The 21304-nt window shown below is 45.3% G+C and overlaps 1 protein-coding gene across 3 annotated transcripts in view; it reads left to right on the forward strand.

Annotated features, from left to right (window-relative positions):
- WDR25 (WD repeat domain 25) overlaps window positions 1-21304 on the forward strand; it is a 137188-nt gene that overhangs the window by 62218 nt on the left and 53666 nt on the right. For all 3 annotated transcript variants that reach the window (XM_023628397.2, XM_023628395.2, XM_023628396.2), the window contains exon 3: window positions 20580-20727. In XM_023628397.2, the coding sequence (XP_023484165.1) occupies window positions 20580-20727 (148 nt within the window). The remainder of the gene's footprint in view (window positions 1-20579; window positions 20728-21304) is intronic.

The following is a 21304-nucleotide window of genomic DNA, read 5'->3' on the forward strand; positions in this document are numbered from 1 at the left end:
AACTGCCGCTCCCTGACATAGGAGTTGTTGCTGTCAGCACAGCATAAAGGCATTTCTGCCTGCTGTGCCCCCCACCAAGCAGCTTCCGTAGATCACAGGCTGTGCGACCACAGAAATCATCCACTGAAGTGCTGTAGACTTAGCATCGTTATCCCGTTACATAACTCTTCTTAATCCTTTAGAATCACTTGTTAAACTTTTATAGGTGAAATAATTTTGTGCTCATCGAAGTAATGTAATTACGCAGACTAATTCAAGACTATTAGAAATTTTGGGGGCTCCATTTGTAATACCACCCAATGCATTCAAGGTACAATGTATTAGGGAATGATTCAACCCAAAAGAACGCCCGGCCTGGGCCTGAGCTTGGATGCTGAGGAATTTTGCGTGAACCGAAAGCTGCTGGAAATTGGTTAGTTGGTCCTCCGTTCACCCTTTTCGACGTAATTAGACTTAGGGATTGTTTCCAAGAAACGGACTCAAGACCCGTAAATCTGCCATGGTTTTGTCTTTGGACACCAACCTGGAGATCACGGGGATAATTTCCGGGGATGACAGCGTCGCGGGGCAGCAGAGCAGAGCGGCGGCGGCGTGTGGCCGTCCAGGTGGAGGCGCAGGTGCTTCTTTGTCAAGTGTCAGCAGCTCTTTTGCTGTGTCTGCATCGCGCAGATGAGGGCAGACCGAGAGAACTTTCTGCTTGCCTTCAGGAGGGTTTGGGGGTAGTCTGGGCAGAGGGGCTCGGCCTGCTCGCAGCCCACTCTCGGATGCTCTGAGTCTGTTGACATCTGAGGCAGTGCTGTGGGGTGCTGTCGGCAGCATGGGGGAGGCAGCAGAAGCTGCGCCTGCAGAAGGACATTTGTGTGGCCTAATGAGTTTCAAAACCCATTTGCGAGATTGAGGTAATGTATTATTTCCCAGACTCCAGCAGTTTACTCCTTCCCACCATGCCGATCGGGCTGTTAAGTCCTCTTGCTGTGTGCACACAGCTGTTGGCACTGGGGAAATGGTCAGGTTTGAGGCCCCTGCCGCACCCAGGCTCGGCTCTTCTGGAACTGATGAGTGACTGCACTTTTGAAAATGAAGTTTTTAAGAACATTGGAAAATGTGAAGTGAAGAAAGCAGGATGCCAAATTGTATATTCAGTAGGATCTGAGGAAAAACAAAGTGTGCATGGAAAAATACTGTGCACGTCCTGCCAGCAGGTCCCGGTGGTCCCCCTCTTTGAGCGCAACGGTTAGATCCAGTGTCACCCTCTGTCCCTTTTTAGGACCTTACCTGCTGCCCATTGCCTGGGGTGGTAGCACCTGACACCCAGCTGAGAAGACCCCAGAGAGAAGCACATGGATGCTGGCTGGGATTCCTGGGCCTGGTCCTTGCTCTCTGGGTGACCCTGGGCGACTTCCTTCCCACGTAGAGCTCAGTCTCTCCATCGGTAAAATGGCCCAAGTCCACCCAGCTCAGAGCCTGCTGTGAAGATTCCATTCCCTGTGTAAGCACCCGGCAGTGTGGGGCCTCTGGGGGTCTAAAGAAATGATGGCCTGTGGTGCTAATGGGCTTATTATAAAAATGCATGTATTTCTTTCAAAATCAGAGAAACATTATAAATAAAATAATGGGGGAAAGGAGTAATGACTGAAAATGAAAAAACAAAGTGGTCCGTCCAGCTGCACGGTCCCACTGACTGCTCTGTCCCCACTGCACTGACCGCTCTTTACTCATCTTTGGAAAAGAGGAGGTCGGATGGCAGCCGGACCTTTACCACCTGGTGCATCCGGCCCCCTAGAGGGAGGCATGGAGCACTATGAGAACGCCCACTGGGGCTTTATCCCAGCCTGGGGGAGTCAGGAGGGCTTCCTGGAGGAAGGAGCATCTCAGCTGAGACTGGAAGGAAGAGTAGGCGCCAACTCGGTGGAGAGGGAGAAGCTGCTTCAAACAGAGAGAAGGGCATGTGTAAGGCCAGAGGTTGCAACAGGACAAGTTTGGGAGACTTGGCTAGAAGGTGACGTGCCAGTGAGGTGGTGGTGGTGAGAGGTGAGGCCCAGGGTGAGTGGGCCTCCCATCTCAACTGAAGGCTCTCCCGCTGGACAGACTCCATTTACAACCCGCACTACGCCCTGGCTGTGCCCGGCAGAAGCCACAGCCTGAGAAGGCCTTATGGCCAGAAGACTGAGAGCACCTCCTTACTGGGGTTCTGGATGGAATTTCGGGGGTGAAGAGCTGGCCTTCATTTCTGTGCATATTGAGAAATCTTGATCAAAATGATCACCGCCATCCAAACCCCCTCAGGGAAGGCCGGAGAGAACCGTGGCCTTGGCCAACAGCGTGGGCCTGATGGAGCATGCCCACAGGGCTGCCCTGCAAGGCCTCCTTGGGGAGCGGAGACAGCCTGGCGCTGGCCTGTGGCGGTTGCCATGGCAGCAGGACCTGAGTGACCTCACTTTCTGAGAGTGGTCACCTCTGTTGCAGGGCCCTGCCCCGGCTGGCCATTGGTGACAGGGGGAGAGGCTGCTTCAGCTGGTCTCTGGAAAAGCTGTCAGGAGGCTGTCCCCTGGGATAAGGCTGTGTCTGACAGCCAGGACACCACGGTCCCCTAGACGGGGCCTGCAGAAAGAATTAAGTTGGAGGCCATTAGAACAAGTCAGACAGTGCTCCCAGGAGCCCCGACTCAGTAACCGCCGAGAGCAACCCCGGGCCCTGCACGTGGATGAAGCAGACGAGTTGGTTTGGAGCCAGCTCCTCGTCCGGGCTTGTGTGGAATGCATCCCCACTGCCTGCTGCTGCTGTCGCTTGTAAAGGGGGCACCGTGATGGGGTCTTGAGAACATGAAGTCCCAGGTTTTGTTCCCCCTGCCTCTATCACAGTGTGCTCAGGGGCATGCTCTCCCCTGATGGTGCCCCCACGGCCCCCCACCTGCTCAGCTGCTCCTTCCGCCTCCCTGCCCACTCCGATCCACCCCTGAGTCCTGGTGATCCTTCTCCAAAACAGATGTCCAGTGCGTCCTTGGTCATCCAGCTTGCCTGCTGCCCCCTTACCCAGGCCTGCCCTGTCCTCTCCACACGCCCTCCTCACTGGTCTCCTCGCATTATTATGGCCTCTTGTGCAGCAACCTGAGTGGTCTTTAAAAAGGAAAATCTGATTATTGCTTTGCTCCCTGTTTTTAACCCTGCAACAGCCTCGCATTGTCCATGGAGGGAGACAGTCCGAAGTTCTCCAGGTGTGGGCTGGGCCCCGCATGATCTGTGTGGCCCGCTCTCGTTGCTCTCCCCCTTCACACGCAGCCTGGGCCACATCACCCTGCAGGCTCGCTGTGCCCTCCACAGGCCTGCCCGCCCTCCCCCGCCTTGAGGCGCCCTCCCCCGCCTTACTCTTTCCTTGGAAGCCCCGCCCGCCCTAGCCCTAATCAAGTTCCCCTGCTGCTCTCGTCTCCCAGAGCCCAGTTCTTCTCTTTCGCAGCACTTATCCCCACTGTGAGACCTGTTTGTGCATTTGCTTCATATTAATATCCTTCTCTTCCACTCACTCTTGTGAGCTCTTCGGTTCCCCAGGGTTCTAGCAGGGAGCAGCGTTCTTGGCACATGTGGACCCTGAGTAATAGCGTCCAGTAAACCCAGTGAATGAATAGAGTCACCCAGTCTTCCTAAGTCTCCATTTCTGCATCTGTAAAATGGAGATAACTGCCCTGTTGACCTCACGAGTCTATGTGAGGATCACATGACACCGTAATTTGGAAAAGTACTGTGGAAAGTGATGCACAAAAGTTAAAGTATAACATTATTACTCCTTTTAACCAGGTCAGGCCCTCTGCCCTCCCAGTTTCTCCAGTTTTTGAAGGAGAGTGTGCTTCTTAGGATAAAGGAGTAGGGAGCAGCGTGAAGCCCCTCTTAGTGGTCTGTGCTCAGCGTAATCACACCAAGGAGGAGAGAGGCCTGTGGCTCAAGGACACACGTGACATTCAGCCTGGAAAGGTCCCTGCACGTACTTCGCAGTCCCCATCAGGTGGGGCTGGTATGAAGCAGCACTTAGCAGCGTTACGGGAGCTCCAGCCTTGAGACCTAGAGGGTTCCGGCCATGCTAACGGATTGCAATAGTGCTAAGAGATTACAGAGAATGGGAGAGAGCTGAGAAGACTAATGGGAAAATGTTAAACCCATTCTCCAGGACAGAAAAAGGTGGAGTTAGCAGCTAACTATTAATAAAATTAATGTTGACTTCTGGGAAAATTCTATCATGGATCTGTGTTAGAACTCTTGGTTGCCAGTGACAGAACACTCAATTCCTAGGAGCTTAAACAAAAAAGTGAATCTGTTGCCTCAAGAGGTGACAAGGCCGAGGGCTGTGTAGCATCAGACGCAGCGGCACTCGGGCTCAGGCGTCCTCGCGTGCGCTCGCCGTCTCTGTGTCTTGGTGTGCCCTGGTTCCAGGGCCGGGCCGTGCCTGTGACAGCTCCCTCGAGCTCCTGGGCTACTTCTTTGCAGGTCCAATGGAGAGGAAATGCCTCTTCCCTTTTACGGCCTGCTGACGCCCCGGGCTTACACCTCACTGCCTCTGATTGGCCAGGCCTGGGTTACGTGTCCCTTGTAGAAACTAGAGTCAGTGCCACAGCGACTGAGTGGGGCATGGACGGTTCCCCTAGGAAGGGTGGATGCTCATACCAGAAAAAGGGCCAGTAGACACCAGGCAGGCAGTAGGACCCATGGCGTTGCAAGACGAAAGACAGGTGCGCTCGTGGGAGCCAGCACCCGCTCACCAAAACCATTCATTCTTTTACGAGTTCTTAGACTCACAGGATCTGCGCATAGTGAGGCCGGAGACTGGGCGAACCTTGATTTGGAAAGGCACGTGACACTAAAGAGCCCAGGCCTTTAGAACCTTGGCGATTTCGTCTCATCCTTAGTTTGCAGAAGAGCAGGAACCAGCCCCAGGTCCTCGTGCTGCCAGAGTCTCAGGCTGTTCTTGTGAACGTAGAGAGAGGTGTCTACTGGGTGATGCGGTCCAGCTGGCTGACCATGGCTTTTTGAAAATAGCCTGCAACTCAAAGAATTTATGATTTACTCTCAAAGTGGGAATGCTCTCTCATGGCCAAAGGGCATTATACTTAGCATTCTTCTGTTCTACAAGTTAAACAAATTGGTGACATTACAGAAGGGAGGTCTGCTCGTCCAAGCTGTAGATGACCCAGAGTTAGAAGAGCCAACCTTTCTTCCATCTGTCTTTCCATCCATCTGTCCACCCATCCCTTCTATCTATTCCTTCATTTACCTAGCAAATATTTATTGAGCTGCTAATATATGCCAGACCCTGTTCAACACACTGGGAATATAAAAGTGAACAAAACAGGCAATTAATATTGTCCTTACCCTCATGGAGCTTACATTTTAGTGGGAAAAGCAGACAACAAACAAACAAGCAAATAAAATAAATACGTTAGCAAGTAATGCATGCTCTGAAGAAGAGCAGAGTCGGCTGAGATGAAGGAGAGGGATGGCAGCAGTGTTTAAGTTGTGTGGTTCGGTGAGTGCCTCTGCGTAGAGACTTTGGTGAGCCCTGTGGCCGTCTGGGGAGGAGCGTTCTAGGCAGAAGGAAGGCAGATGCACAGGCCCCAGGGTGGAAGCATCTGATGTGTGTGAGGAGCAGCCAGGAGGCCACAGTGGCCAGAGTGGAGATGACACGGGATCTGTGCCAGGTGTGACGGGATACCACGGCGGAGTTTTCAGCGGGGGAGTGGTGGGACCTGACCTCTGATGCAGAGGACCACTCTGGCTGCTGCGTGGCGGCAGATCGTGGGGCTGAGCCGAGGCCACAACACCAGTTTTGAGGCTCTTGCAGGGGTGGAGGGGAGAGGTGATGGCAGCCCAGCTGGCGGTGGTGGCAGCAGAGGCGATGAGAAGTGGCTGGATCCGGGCTGTATTCTGAAGACGGAGCTGACAGGTGAGCTACCCGGAGGTGGGCGGCGAGGTGGTAGGTCTTGTCTCGGAATGAGGTCCAGTGTTGTGATGCTGTCAGAAGGGCTCTGGCTCCTCTGACAGTCCTGCACTGCCCACCATTGGACAGGCTCCACCACCTTCTGGGGACCCTGCAGGCTGCCAAGGGCTCATCTCCACTCTGTGGGAGGGTGGGCCTGCTGACCTCCGGAACCCGGGCTTCCAGCTCTGTGCATTCCTCAGCAACCTCTGTGATGTGTCTGGCTCTTAATCCTTTTTATTGTATGAAAAGTCGTCTTTGCCCTTTTTCATCTTCTGTTGACATTTAAAACTCCTTCCCTTTGTTCTGACCTTATTGAATAGAATAATTTCTTGGAACTCTCTGTATAATGAATGCTTGTGTACTTACAGATTCTGATCAAGTTTTCCTTAACCTTTACTTTGAGGGACCTTGCATCATGTGATATAGAAAACATTTTAGGAAGCACTTAGGAGTTTGGTGTAAAATGAAAATACTGCTTTAGCTCTCACTATTTGTGCAAGCGCGAGCCCCCTGTAACACAGATAGCAGCTGAGGTACCCTGCCAGTGGAGATCGAAGTGAAATTGCCTCAAACTCCTATGCCATGTATACCAGGAACCCTGCAGTCTTCCCAGGCTCTCTGCAAGTTTCCTGAAGCTGGCAGGGGTTGGAGGAGTAGTGTGGGAGGGGTCATCTCCTCACATCATTCCGGGCTCCCCTTTCAGCCTGCAGCAAATGACATCAATCTGTAGATCACCAATGGCCTTCTTGTCATCTCTGTGACACAGTGACTCACCCACAGAACAAGTACTCCAATCTCCTCACTCTTTTAAATATCCCTCCCAGAAGGCTGGGTGTGGGGGGATTTTTGCTAAAGTATTGGGGTCACAGAGTATGTGTATGGCAGGCATGAGGGTTGGGGTGAGGAGGTGGAGTGATGTATTACTTTCTTTACTGCACAGTAGATGCTTAAAATTGGATATGAGATTTGGTTTCTAGTCATGAAGAAGCAGTTCCTATCAGACTAACCTTCCCACAGCTGACCACTATAAACTGTGTGTAACAATAGCAACAACAAATACCTGAAGGTGTTAGAGAGCAACAAACAGCAGGCAGACCCTGGAAGGGAGTCTGCTCTTACAAGACGGAAATGGCACTGGGTGAGTCTTCTGCTTTTGTTCTCTGCTTGAGGGTAGACTCCAGGCAGAGCAGCTAAGAGTTGGATAGAAAACCTGCAGTGTTACTGGCTTGAAGAATGAGAGGACAGAATTTGGGACAACCGTAGCAGCTGGAAAGTGAGGAGAGAAATCTCAGAAAGGAAAGAATCAGAGAGGAGGAGCCACAAATTCCGTGTACAGTCTCTGCCCAAATCACTGGATGGCTCCTGGGCCCATGCATGGGGCAGACTCTAAGCTCAGCTAAGGATAAGAGAACTGAATAGAAATTTCTGCTTCTGCACACAACAGAGGAGACAGAGTTTGAAATGTGAGTAGAGCCAAGTTAGCTGGCTGTTTAAAAAAAATCAGAGTCCTTCAGAGAAACACAACAGAATCCAGAGTTTACACAAATAAATTTTGTAATGTCTGGTATTCTACCCAAAATTACTCAATATAAGAAGAAACAGGAAAAAGTGACCCTTATTCAAGAGAAGGCAATCAATGGAGCTTGTCTCCAAGATGATCTAGATGTTGAAATTAACAGATAAGTATTTTAAAACAATTATTATAAATATGCTCAAGGATACAAAGGAAAATATACTCACAATGAACAAAAAGATAGGAAATCTCAGTAGAGAAATAGAAACTACAAAGAAAAAACAAATGGAAATTCTGTAACTGAAAAATACAGTATCTAGAATAAAGAATTCATCATTTGGACTCCACTGCAGAATGGAGATGACAGAAGAAAGAGCCAGTGAACTTGGAAATAGAGCAATCATTCAACCCGAAAACAGAAAAAGAACAGGGGAAAAAAGAACAGATACTCAGGGACTTATGGACAATATCAAAAGATATTTGTGTAATATATATTGTAATAATATATGTGCAATTGGAGTCTCAGAGGAGATGAGAGACAATGGGGAGGAAAAACTAGTTGAAGAAATAATGCCTGAAAACTTCCCAAATTTGGTGAAATATGTACATTTACAAATTCAAAAGGAAAAAAAAAATCCTGCAAGGTTTTTTTTGTCCCCAAACAGGACAAATGCAAAGAAAAATCACACCTAGGCATATCATAGTCAAACTTCTGGAAACCAAAGATAAAAAAGAAAATCTTGGAAGTAGCTAGAGAATAATGAGTGTCACACAGGGAATAATGATATGAACACTACTGACCTCTCATCAGAAATAGTGGAGTCCAGAGACAGGGCATTGGCATCTTTAAAGCGCTGATAGAAAAATAAAAATATGTCAACCCATGATTCTGTATCCTTCAAGAATGAAAGTGAAATGAAGACATTCTCAGATCAATGAAAACTAAGTGAGAATTCATTGACAGCAGACGTGCACTGCAGAAATGTTAAAGCAAGCTCTTCAGGATGAAAGAACATGATGCCAGATAGGAACTAGATCTTCAGGAAGGAATGAACAGACTGGAAATGGTAAATACATGTGAAAATACAGAAGACTATTTTCTCCTTTTAAGTTTTTAAAAATACATATGACGATTTAAAGTGAAAATTATAATATTGCGTTGTGGGGTTTCTAAGATATGTAGACATCATACGTGTGGCAACTGTGGAGTACAGGATGGGGCTTGGAAAGAATTATGGTCGCAAGCTCCTTACATTTTACGTAAATGATACAATATTAACTGTAAGAAGACTTTAAAATATTAAAGATGTGTAGTGTAATCCCCAGAGCAACCATTAAAAAAATAATGTAAAGCATTATAGCTAAAAGGCAATAGATATAATGTAATTCTAAAAAAGTCAGTTATTCCGAAAGAAGGCAGTAAAGGAGGAAGAGAGGAATAAAAGGGTAAAAACAGTAAACAAATAGCAAAGTGGCAGATATAAATCTGCTCATATCAACAATTACCTTAACTGCAATGGACTAACCATTATAACTAAAGGAGATTGTCAGAATGGATACGAGGGCAAGACTAAATTATATGCTGTCGACAACAGGTACACTTTCAGCAAAAAAGAAACAAATAGGCTAACAGTAAATAGACAGACTAAAGAGATTCCATTCAATAGTAAGCACAAGGAGACTGGAAGTATTGTAAATTACAATCAAATAGACTTCAAGATGAGGGGTATTACCAGAGATAAGAGGGACATTTCATAATGGTAAAAGGATCAATGTATCAGGAAGACGTAACAATAACATATGCACCTAATAGCAGACTTTCAAAATACATGAAATTATTTTTTATACAATTAAAGAGAGAATAAACAAATCCAGAGTCATAGTTGGAGATTTTACTCCCTGAGTAGTTGATAGAAGAGCTAGGCAAACCAGTGAAGAGAGAAGATGTGTATGACACTATCAACTACCTTAACTGACATTTACAGAACACTATATGTAACAAGTGCAGGATACATATAGAACACAATATTTATACATGTTAAATATGTTATATATATAGTATTGCATAACAAGTGCAGGATACATATAGAACACTACATATATGTTAAATATGGTGTGTATATATATAGTATTATATAACAAGTGCAGGATACGTATAGAACACTACATATATATATGTTAAATATGCTGTGCATATATATATATATATATATAGTACTATAAAACAAGTGCAGGATGCCTATAGAACACTATATATGTTAAGTATGTTATATATGTATAGTACTATATAACAAGCGCAGGATACATACACTTTTCAAATTCAAATAGTACTTCACTAAAGTAAGCCTTATGCTAGGACATACAGGAAATCTTAATACATTTAAAAGGATTGAAACGACACAGCCTAGTCTCTGATCACAGTGGAATTAAATTGGTAATAAATAATGAGATAGTGAACAGTAGGAACGACTTGGTGAACATGCGGCAGTTAAACCAGACACTTCCAAACAACTCGCAGGGTCTTGTGCTTTTGGCAAAGATGGAGTAGTAGGGACCAGATTTATGCTCCAATCTTCAACAGTTAAAGACTGGACAAAATGTAAGAAACAACGCCCTCGAGGTCTTTATGCTAAGTGAAATAAGTCAGATAGAGAAAGACAAATACCATACAATCTCTCTTATATGTGAAACCTAAAAAAAAAAAAAGATTGATAGATACAGAGAACAGTTTGGTGGTTGTCAGTGGCAAGGGGTTGGGGGATGGGAGAAATGGATGAAAAAATTTAGGAAAAAGTAAAAAGCCTAACCAGATCAGAGAGGTAAAAGATTTCTTCCAGGCTGGGGATGAGAACTGCTTTCCATTAATTTAATAAAAATTACACAGAGGAGCCAGAGTCAAGACAAAAAAATAATTCAGAAATTCTAAGTTAGAATTGATCAGTAGGTTAAGAATTCTTTAAAATTCAAATGAGCTTTCAACATTTGTGCTGTTTGCTGGGCTTAAACAGAGGAAAACAAAGAACGACAACAACAACAAAAGAAACAGTGGTTTTCAGACACTGAACACCAGGCAGTGTAGACAGCGATCCCTGAGAGAGGGGAAACAGAATGAGGCGAGCCCTACGATTGCTCCGGCTTACTGCCTGGCGAGGGTTTCTAGACTGTAGCACAGGGAGGAGAAACCAGATGGGTCCCAGTAAACTTCCTGAGTGGAGGAGACAAGCTGGGGGTGCTGGAAGGCCAAGGCAGCTAGCGTTCTCAGGACACAGCACCGGAGATTAGAAGCTGCCCAGGGGGAAAGCTCCAGAGATCTTCAGGCTGCTCCCCCCAAGTCTTCAGTGGAATGCCGATCGACACATGTGTTTGAGGAGGCTCCTCGAGGTGGGGAAAGAACCACTCAAAAGGAACAGGCTGAACAATCCCCAGCGCTCACAGGGCCGAGAGCAGTTCCTGTTCCCACAAGCCAGAGTGGAGAATGTCAGAATGCACAGAGGTATTGCCTCAGCAGCGGTGGAAAATAGCTCTAAACCAAACGCTGCTTTGGCCTCTCCTGTCGGAGCTTCAAAACTGTCCTGGCAAGGAGTGAACTGTTTCCAAGTAATTTAACTGTGTCCCAGAACAAACCTCGAGAGCTTAGAGGAATACAAAAATATAGAAATCCACTAAAGTAAAATTCAGTGTCTGACATCCAAACAAAGATTACAGGGCATACAAAGGCGTAGAAAAAACCGAACCATGATGATAAGAAAAATCAATCAACAGAAACAGACTCAGATGATACAGTGAGTAGATGAGAACGTTAAGCCGCCTGTTAGACTCCCTATATGCAAAAAGGCAGAGAAAAGCGTGAGCATGTTAAGGAGAGACATGGAAGATGTAAGAAAGATCCAAATTGAACTTCTAGAGAAGAAAAAAAAATGTTCTTAGATGAAAAATACACTAGATGGGATTAACAACTGATTAGAATCTATATAAGAAAAGGTTAGCAAATTTGAAGCCGTAGTTGTAGAAACAATCCAAAATGCAATACGGAGAGCAAGCAGCTTGGGGAGAAAATGGACAGAGCATCAGTGAGTTGTGGGACACCTTCAGGCTCCCCCAGTATGCACGAAATTGGAGTCCTCAAAGGAAGGGGGGCCAGGGAAATATTTAAAAGAAATAAAGGCTGAAAGTTTCCCAAATTTGGTGAAAATTAGAAACCCACAAATCCAAGAACCTCAGTGAACCCCAAGCATAAGAAACATGAAGAAAAAAGTTCACCAAGGTACATCAAAATGCAATTTTTATAACCCATAATAAAGAGGAAAATCTTAAAAGCAGCTGGAGAGGGAGAAAAAGTCAAATCACATGCAGAGGAACAAAGATGGGAAAGATAGCAGAGTTGTTACTGGAAATAATGCCGGAGACGGTGGAACAACATATTTAAAATACTGAAAGGAAAAAAACTCTAAAGCACTGTTAACCTAAAATTTAATACTCAGCAAAATATCTTTTAAAAAGAAAGGCAAAATGCTTTTTCAAACATTTAAATGCTGAAGTAATTCATCACCAGCAGACCTACTCTATGGGAAACGTCAAAAGAAGTTCTAGAGGCAGAAAGAAAAGGACATCTGATAGAAATCAGCAACTGTACAGAAGAATGGTGAGCAGCAGAAATAGTAACTATGTGAGTAAATAGAGATACTTTTGTTCTTATTAAAATAGCACTTTAAATGATGATTGACTGTTTAAAGTAAAAATAATAACAATGTTTTGTGGATTTTATGACATATGTAGCTGTGAAATGTATGATGACAATGTAAAAGACGGAGAAGGGGAATGGTGTATAATGCTGTTATGGTTCTTAGAAGACAGGTGATAATATTATTTGCAGGTAGACTGTGATAGGTTACAGATGTATGCTATAAATCTTAAAGCAACTAGTAATAAAACAAAGATTTGTGGTTAGTAATCTAACAGTGAGAGATAAAATGAAATAACAAAAGATAGTCTAGAAGGCAAAAAAAAAAAAAAAAAGGAAAAAGGAAAGAAAGAACAGATGAGAGAAATAGAAAGCAAAGAAGATTTAAACCAAACCATATCAATAATAGATGAAATGGTCTAAACACCCATTTAAAAGACAGAGATTGTTAAGTTGGATGGAAAGTCAAAACCTAATTATATAATACCTTCAAGAAAGCCACTTTAAATATAAAGACACAAAAAGTTAAATGGAAAAGAATGGAAAAGATATATCAAGCTAATAGTAATTTTAAAAAAGCTAGAGTGTCTATATGAATATGAGACATAGAAGATTTCAGAGCAAAGAAGATTAGCAGGGATAAAGAGAGCCATCTTATGATAATAAATGGGTTAATTCGTCAATGGAGATAACATTAGGTACATAAACATAGATGCATAAATATTTAATACCTAATAAGAGAGCTTTAAAATACACGAAGCAAAACTGAGAACTGGAGAGTGGAGAAATAATCAAATCCACAATTATAGCTGGAGGTTTCAGCACCCCTTTTTCAATAATCAATAGATCAAGTGGACAGAAAATCAGTAAATATATAGAAGACTTGAGCAACCTTATCACCCAACTTGGCCTAATTGACTTTTGTGGAACACTCCATGAATCAGCAGCAGAATGCCCATTCTTTTCAAGGGTACACCTGGAGTGTTTACCAAGATAGACCATGTTAGAGGCCATAGAACAAGCCTCAGTAAATTTAAAAGGAATGAAATCATTCAAAGTGTATTCTCTATTGGTGATGAGATTAAATTAAAAATCAATAACAGAAAGATATCTGGAAAATTCCCAAATATTTAGAAACTAAACAACACACTTCTAAATGACCCATAGGTCAAGGAAGAAACTGATACGGATGTTAGAAAATATTTTGAACTGAATGCAAATGAAAACGCAACATATAAAAATTTGTGGAACATAGCTAGAGCAGTTCTCAGATGGTAATTTATAGCACTAAATGCCTATATGAGTAAGGAAGAAAATTTTGTATCAGTGATCTCAACTTCTACTTTAAGATACAAAAAAAAGAAGAGCAAATTCAACCCAAAGTAAGCCAAAAAAAAAAAAACAAACAAAAAAACAAAAAAACCAAAAACAAAAAAGAGAGAGAGAGAGATAAAGATGAGCATAAATATCTAAATAATTAAAATAGAAAACAGAAAAACAGTAGAGAAAAATCGGTGAAACCAAAAGCTAGTTCTTTGAGATCAATGAAAGTGATGAACATTTAGCCAGACTCATCAGGAATAAAAGAGAAAAGGTACAACTTACCAATGTTAGGAATGAGAGAAGTGATTTAATTACAAATTCTGCAGATATTAAAGGGGTACTAAAGCAATGTTACAATCAACTTTATGCCAATGAATTTGACAAATTAGATGACATGGATAAACCCCTTGGAAGACCCAAACAATAAAAACTCACTCATGAAGAAATAGATAATACTCAAAGCTCCGTATCTCTTAAAGAAATAGAATTCATGATTAAAAACCTTCTCACAAAGAAAACTCCAGGTCCAAATGACTTCACTAGTGAATTCTACCAAAGGAAGTAATAGCAATTTCTTAGGGGCTGAATTGCATCTTTCTCAAAACTTATATTTTGAACTCCTAACTCCCAGTTCTTTAGAACATGTCTTTATTTGAAGATGGTGTCTTTACAGAGATAATCAAGTTAAAATGAGGGTGGGCCATTAGGATGGGGAGATTTGGAGACCGAAAGGCATAGAGGGAGAATGCCATGTGAACGTGAAGACGGCTGTCTACAAGTTGAGAGGAGAGCTCTGGAACAGACCCTTCCCTCACAGCCCTCAGAAGGAACCGACCCTGCCAACATCTTCATTTCTGACTTTTGGTTTCCAGAATCAGGAGATAATACATTTCTATTGTTTAAGCTACACAGTTGGTGGTGGTTTGTTATGGCAGCTCTGGGAAATTCATACATAATTTCCTACAAACTATTCCAGAAAATTGAAGAGGAAGAAACACTTCCCAACTCATTCTATAAAGCCATCATTACCCTGATCTCAAACCAAGAAAAAGACATCATAAGAGAAGAAAGTGACAGACCAATATTTCTCATGAACATAGGTACAAAATTTTAAATAAAATTTTGGCAAATCAACTCTGTACATACATATGTAAGTGTGTTTATGTGTATTTATTATATGATGACGAAGTAGAATCTGTCCCGGGAGTGCATGGTTAGCCTAATATTTGAAAATCTATCAATGTTATTCGGCATATTCGTGAACTATAAAAGAAAAACTATATGATCATTTCACTAGTCACAGAAAGAGCTTTTGACAATATCCAACATTCATTCCTGATTAAAAAAAACTTTCAGCAAACTAGAAATAGAAGGGACTTTTCTCAAACTGGTAAGGGGCATTTATGAAAACATTAGCTCTAGAATCATACTCCACTGTGTACAAGACTGACTGCTTTCCCCATGAGATCAGAAACCAGGCAGGGGTGTCCACTCCCACTGTGTCTGTTCAGCATTGCACTGGAGATTCCAGCCTGTGCAATAAGGCAAGAAAAAGAAATAACAGGTATCTGGATTGGAAAGGAGGAAGTAAAACTATCTTTATTTACAGACAACATAATTGTCTCTGCAGAAAATTCTACTGAATCTACAAAAAAACTCCTAGAATTAAGTTAGTTTAGCATGGTTGCAAAATTCAAGGTCAATATTCAAAATTAATTGTATTTCTGTGTAGTGGAAATGAAGACTATGAAATGAAAACTTAAAATACCATTTACTATATCAAAATATGAAATAATTAGGGATAAATTTGACAAAAGAGGTGCAAGATTTTTTCACTGAAAAACTACAAACCATTGCTTCTAGAAATTAAAGAAGAACTAAATAAAAGGAGAGGTATATCGTATTCATGCATTGGAAGACTCCATATTGTTAAGACGTCTCCCCAGATTTGTCTGTAAATTTGATGCAGTTTCAGGCCTTGAACCACACACCGTGCAGGATTCCCAGAGCTTTTGCAGGCAAACAGCCTGGTGAAGTCTTGTGCACTGGCTGCACAGGCTTGTGCCGAGCTGGGTGAATCTGAGAGTGATCTCTAAAATGACTTCCTGGGGCAGCAGGGGCTGTCAGGAGGTGGAGAGGAGGCCAGGAGCCAGGGCTGAACTAGGAGGGTCCCCGAGGCAGGAGCTGGCAGGGCAGGGCCAAGTGGGAGGCAAAGGGTCCCCCAGAAGTCTGACAGCCGTTATCTCCAGGTGGTGGGATTATGGATGACTTCCGTTTTCTTCTTCGTGTTTCTCTGTTTTGTGTTTTTTTGCAGAGCGTGCTTATTTCCAGTGTCATCAGAGAAACAACAATCCTGTAGTTGATTTTTATGGGATTTTGCTCTGTGCACTTCTGTATAATTTGAGTATTTTATAAGGAGATTATATTTGTTTTATAATAAAAAACAAAAGGCAGCCAAATAGGCAAGAAGAGCATGACCTGTGGCTAAAGGATTAGGTCCTAAGAGACTGTGAAGAACTCCTGTGGGGCCACGGCTTGGGAACCAGGGCGTGGAAACCACAGTCAATGTGGGACGCGCAGTGACTGCACCACATTCTACTAGTCATGTTCTTTCCAAATGTGACTTCTGCTGGGCACATGGGATGTCTCGAGTTAACACATCAAGTCATCTTAGAACGTCTGACGGAAGACTTAACCCCTTAATTCCATGAAGGCAGATCCGGATCTCTAATTACTTAATTGAAAAAAGGTACACACTTCAGGCTGCTGCCGAGTCTGGGAATTAATCTTTAAAACCTGACAATGAACATTAAATTCAATTAGGGAGAGCGATTAGCAAAGATTCTTCTCTCCTCCGCCCTGGGTAGCTTTGAGATGTGGCTGACTAGTCCGCATTGATTCTGATGCTATCGCTGTGTATATATCAACCAGGGGAGCCAAGTATGCATTTTCCACTTCAGAGAGGAGTTATCGGGCAATTTACAGATTGATGGATTTCCTTAAGCACTCCATGGCTGATTCAGGAGGCCTCCTGGCCAAGAATTCAAACATCCTGGTGTGCTGCTTTTGGCCTTGGTGCCAGAGTTCAGCTCTCTGCTTTCGTCTTTCTTTGATTACGACCATGATCCATCCTTCTTCCTCCTCTTCCTTCTCCTCCTCCTCCTTTTCCTGCTCTCGCTCCTCCCCTGTGCCCCCTCCCCTTCCTGCTCCTCCTTCTCCCCCTCCTCCTTCCTTCTCCCCGTCTTCCTCCTCGGCCTTTCCTTTCTTTTCCCTCTTCTCCTTCCTCCCTATCCCCTTTGCTTTCTTTTCTCCTCTCCCCTCCACACCTCCTCTTCCCTCTCTTTTCTCCATCGCTCCTTCTCTCCCTTCTTTTTTTCCTTCTCCTCTCCCTCTTCATTAACATTTTTATTTTAAATTATGAAATATCTTAAACATACTCAAAAGTATAGAAAGTAACATAACAGACGCCTGTGTAGCCAGCATTCAGATTGTAGGATCCAGGTTCTGGTCCCAGTTCTCATCCCGTCGACCTCTCAGCAGCATTTGACCCTGTTGATCACTGTCTTCTCTTGGCTTCCAGGACACTCCGCCTCTTCTGTTTTCTCTCCCACCTCATTGGCCTCTTCTTCTCAGATTCCTTTTCTGGTTTCTCCATAGCGCCCCCACCCCGGCCCTGGCTGTGAACCCTGGGCCTCCTCTCAGCTCCGTGTACATTTGTTCCCTTGGAGAAGCTCATCCAGCTCATGACTGAAACACCGTCTTTGGCAGTGACTTCCAGAGCTCAGCCCCGACTATGGGCCTCTCTTCTGGACATCGCACTCGTGTATTCACTGGCCTGCTCTCTGCCGTTCAAAACCGAGCTCCTTGTCTTCCTCCCTCAGACTTGCCCCGCTTGTTGGCTGATGCACCCCTGCAACTCCTTTCTTCTTGGTGCTCCGGCCCAAACCTCGGGAGTTGTCCTGGGCTTTTCTCTTGCCCTCCTACCCCACCTTGCACCCAAGGACATCTTGTTGGCTCTGCTTTCCAAGCGAGGCCACTTCTCCGTTGCCTCCACCTGGTCCAAGCCATCCTCTCTTCCCTGGATTCTTGCAGAAGCCCCTCACCATCTCCTTTGCCCCTCACACACAGCGGCCCAGGTAGCCCTGTTCCTGTCTAGAAGGTTCTTCCCCAATTTCTGTCTAGCTCCCTTCCTCAGCCCTTCAGGTCTTCCTGCAGCTGCCTTCTCTGAGAGTCCCTTCCTGGTCACCATTTCAGCCCCTTTTCTTGACCTTTTGGCCCCTTCCCGCTTTCCTTTTTTGGAACTTCAGTCTTTTTCACCACCTTATGTACTATATAGATCCTGCTTGTCTTGTTTCGTGTCTGTCTCCTTGCCTAGAATGTAAACTCTTTGAAGGCAAGGGGTTTGTCTGATTTGTTTACTGCTGAACAATGCCTGGCTGAGAGCAGGGACTCAGGAAATGTTGGCTGAATGAATGAATGAGTCTCACGGTGGAAACGTTTGGGCTTACTTGCTCCAGAGCATATTGCCTCTCTGTCTCTTTCCCGTCCTTAGAGAAGGTACAGCGCAGCGATCCAGCTCCCTTACCCCGAAGCTCCCCCCACCCCCCGCGCTCCCTCTGTTCCCAGGAGCGACCACCCTCTCCACACATGTTTTTCTAGTCTTACTAAAAATTCACAAATAAACACAATAGAGTTTTGCTTTGTGTGTGTTTTTAAAATTGTGGCGAAGTATACATAACATAAAATTTACCATTTTAACCATTTTTAAGTGTATGGTTCAGTGGCGTTAAGTACATTCACATTGTTGTGCAACCATCACCACCATCCGTCTCCAGAACTCTTTTCATCTTGCAAAACTGAAGCTCTGTCCCCATTAAACACTAACTCCCCATTGGCCCCTCCCCCAGCCCCTGGCACCCACCATCCTACTTTCTGTCTCTCTGAATTGGATTGCTCTGGGTACTTCATGTAAGTGGAATCGTACAGTATCTGTCCTTTTGTGACTGGCTTCTTTCACCTGTCATAATGTCCTCAAGGTTCATCTGTGTTGTAGCATGTGTCAGAATTTCCTTCCTTTTCAAGGCTGAATAATGTTCAGTTTATGGATATACCACATTTTGCTTGTCCATTCATCCATCGATGGACGCTTGGGTTGCTTCCATCTTTTGGCTCTTGTGAATAAAGCTGCTGTGAACGTTGGTGTACAAACAGCTCTTTGAGACCGTGATCTCAACTTTTTGATTGTATATATACAAGTGGAATTGCTGGATCATATGGTAACTCTATGTTTAATTTTTTGAAGTACGGCCATGCTGTTTTCCGTAGTGGCTGGACCAGTTTGCATTCCCACCAGCAGTGCAGAAGGCTTCCAATTTCTCCCACTTCCCCACCAACACTTGTTCTTTTCTTTTCTTTTTTTGAAAGAAGCCATCCTAATGGGTGTGAGGTGGTGTTTTGTGTGTTTTTAAAACTTAGATGGCCTCGTCCTGCATCCATGCAGCTTGTCCTCTGTACTCAATATTATGTTTTTACTGTTAGCTGTGTTAACCCTCTCGATCTAGTTCTTTAACTTTATTTTTTCTATTAAAATCACACTGGTACATAGTTTTGATGCCCGCTACCCTTCTACCATGAATTCCCACTCCACTTTGAAGTCTTCTGGATGTTTCCTCTGTTATTTCTGCCCATATTTCTAAATGTAAATGTTGCTGTTTCTTGGTTTTTCAGCTTGAGACCCCAGCTATCGGTCCCTATTAGGGAAGAAAGGAGCCGAGCTGTCTTTGTGTTCTTTGAAGGCTGCCATTGGCCTGTTGTGTTCTTAAGCTTAGACACTGACACGTGCCCAGGAAACGTGCCTCAGAGCCCTGACCCTTTGCATTTGAGAGCCTTCAGCACGTGGTATGATGAGTTTCCCATCTTGAAAGGGAGGGTTGTCTCTAGGCTCAGGTTTGTGGATGTGTGCGGGTACATTTTGGGTTTTTCTCTTATTAAGGAGATGAAGCTGGGGTTCCCTGACGTTGCTGAGGAGCCCCTGACTCTTGCTGTTAGGAACCGTATACACTGCAGTTGTCAAGCAGCATCATAGTTCCTGCTGTGCGCCAGCCACAGTGCTGCGTGCTCCGTCCTCACTTGCTCCTCCCCGCTGCCCTCCAGACAGGACTCTTCTCTTCCTGACTTTACAGAGGAGGAGACTGAGGCCCCGAGAGGCCACGTCGCATGACCGCCAGCAGCAGCATCACGTGGGAGGTGCTTGGCTGCAGGTGCCATCCCTGATGGGGGACGGGAGCATCCCCTTCTTCCTGTGGTGACAGGGAGGTTAGGAGACCAGCACTGCTGAGCACCTCCACGTGCCAGGCCTGGGGCCAGCCCGTCGGCTTGTGTGGTGGTCGGCGGAGTTTCCTGGGAGAGCTGGTGAAGAGCTGGACCAACCCCCTCATCCATGGGATGTACGGTCCTATAGCTGAGGACTTAGAAAGATGTTTCAGACGTCATTAAGTGTCCTCAGAGCTTTCCACCATGAGCCTCATTCCCCCATGGAGAGCCGTGGTGGGAAAGAGGGACGGTACCTTCTCTCCCAGAAAAAAGAAGAGTTGCCCTTCAGGAGGTATCTGCTCTTTGCCATTTGTAAACACAGGTGTGGCAGGCTCTGTTTTGGATCTTGGTCTTAAAGCAGGATGTGTGCAGATCGCCTGGCCTGGTGCAGTGTCCACTGCAGGGCTCAGACAGCCCCTGTCAGAAGACAGATATCGGAGATGCAGGCGAGATGGGGCTAGCACTGTGAGTGGAGAGGACGTCTTGGTGGTGAGCAGGTGTGGAGCGGGTGTACAGGACGGGTGGCAGAGCCGCAGCATACAGACGCTGTTTTCTGTGGGTTCCCTTAACCCCAGGAAAACTTTTGGGAAAAGCTCCCCCTCAACTTGCCAGCCCCAGGCCTGTCTGTTTCTACGAGGACAAGTTTAACATCTACATATTGTCTTGGTGGTAAAATAACGGGAATCTAGGCCCACCGTGGGGCCCTTTCCCTATGCAGAGGGCCTGAGCCTAGCCCCAGGGTCCGGGCCCCAGTTTGTGATGTCCGGTGCTGTGTTTGCCTCCTAGGTGTGGAACGCTGTGGACTCAGGGGGCTGCTTGCAGACCTACTGCCCGCACAGCGAGGCCGTGCGGGCTGCCCGCTGGTCTCCCTGTGGCCAGCGCATCCTCAGTGGGGGCTTCGACTTTGCCCTGCACCTAACAGACCTCGAAACAGGTATGTTCCGCTGTATCGTTACCTGAGGCGCCCCCTCCTCAGAGCTGGCGACTGAGCTGGCTCTCTCAGTGGGGAAGCTTCTCGGGGTGTCTGCAGCTGCATCCGGTTTCAGGGCAGTGGGATGTGGGCCTCAGGACAGGCTCACATCGGAGCCTATCCTGTCACATAGAAACACACTCACATGAGTGTGTTTCTGGGCCCTTTGCCTGGAACCAAGACCCTCCATGGAGGGTTCGAGGTGGGCCTCTGCCAGCTCACCCGGAGGACAGAGCCCCAAGGTTGTCTCAGCTCCAAGCTGTGGGGCTGGATAAAGAGGTGGCTTTTTAATCAACTTCTGACATGTAATTTGTACTGAAATAGATTTAGCTTTATCACAGTGTCCTTTGGTTGGAATCAGTTTAGAATTCCTGTCAATTCATTATCGTTGAAAGGCTGTAAGGAATGATTCCAGCTCATAAGGAAAGTCTGCAAACGAGTCCTGCTTTAATGCCCGCACTGAAAAGGCATTTGGGTGAGATGGATTTGTGCTGGTAAATCCTAAGGGGACTCTTAACAAGCAGGGCGAGAAGGAGAGAGA

The sequence above is a fragment of the Equus caballus genome, chromosome 24 (genome assembly GCF_041296265.1).
Source record: "Equus caballus isolate H_3958 breed thoroughbred chromosome 24, TB-T2T, whole genome shotgun sequence".
Classification (NCBI taxonomy): Eukaryota; Metazoa; Chordata; class Mammalia; order Perissodactyla; family Equidae; genus Equus; species Equus caballus.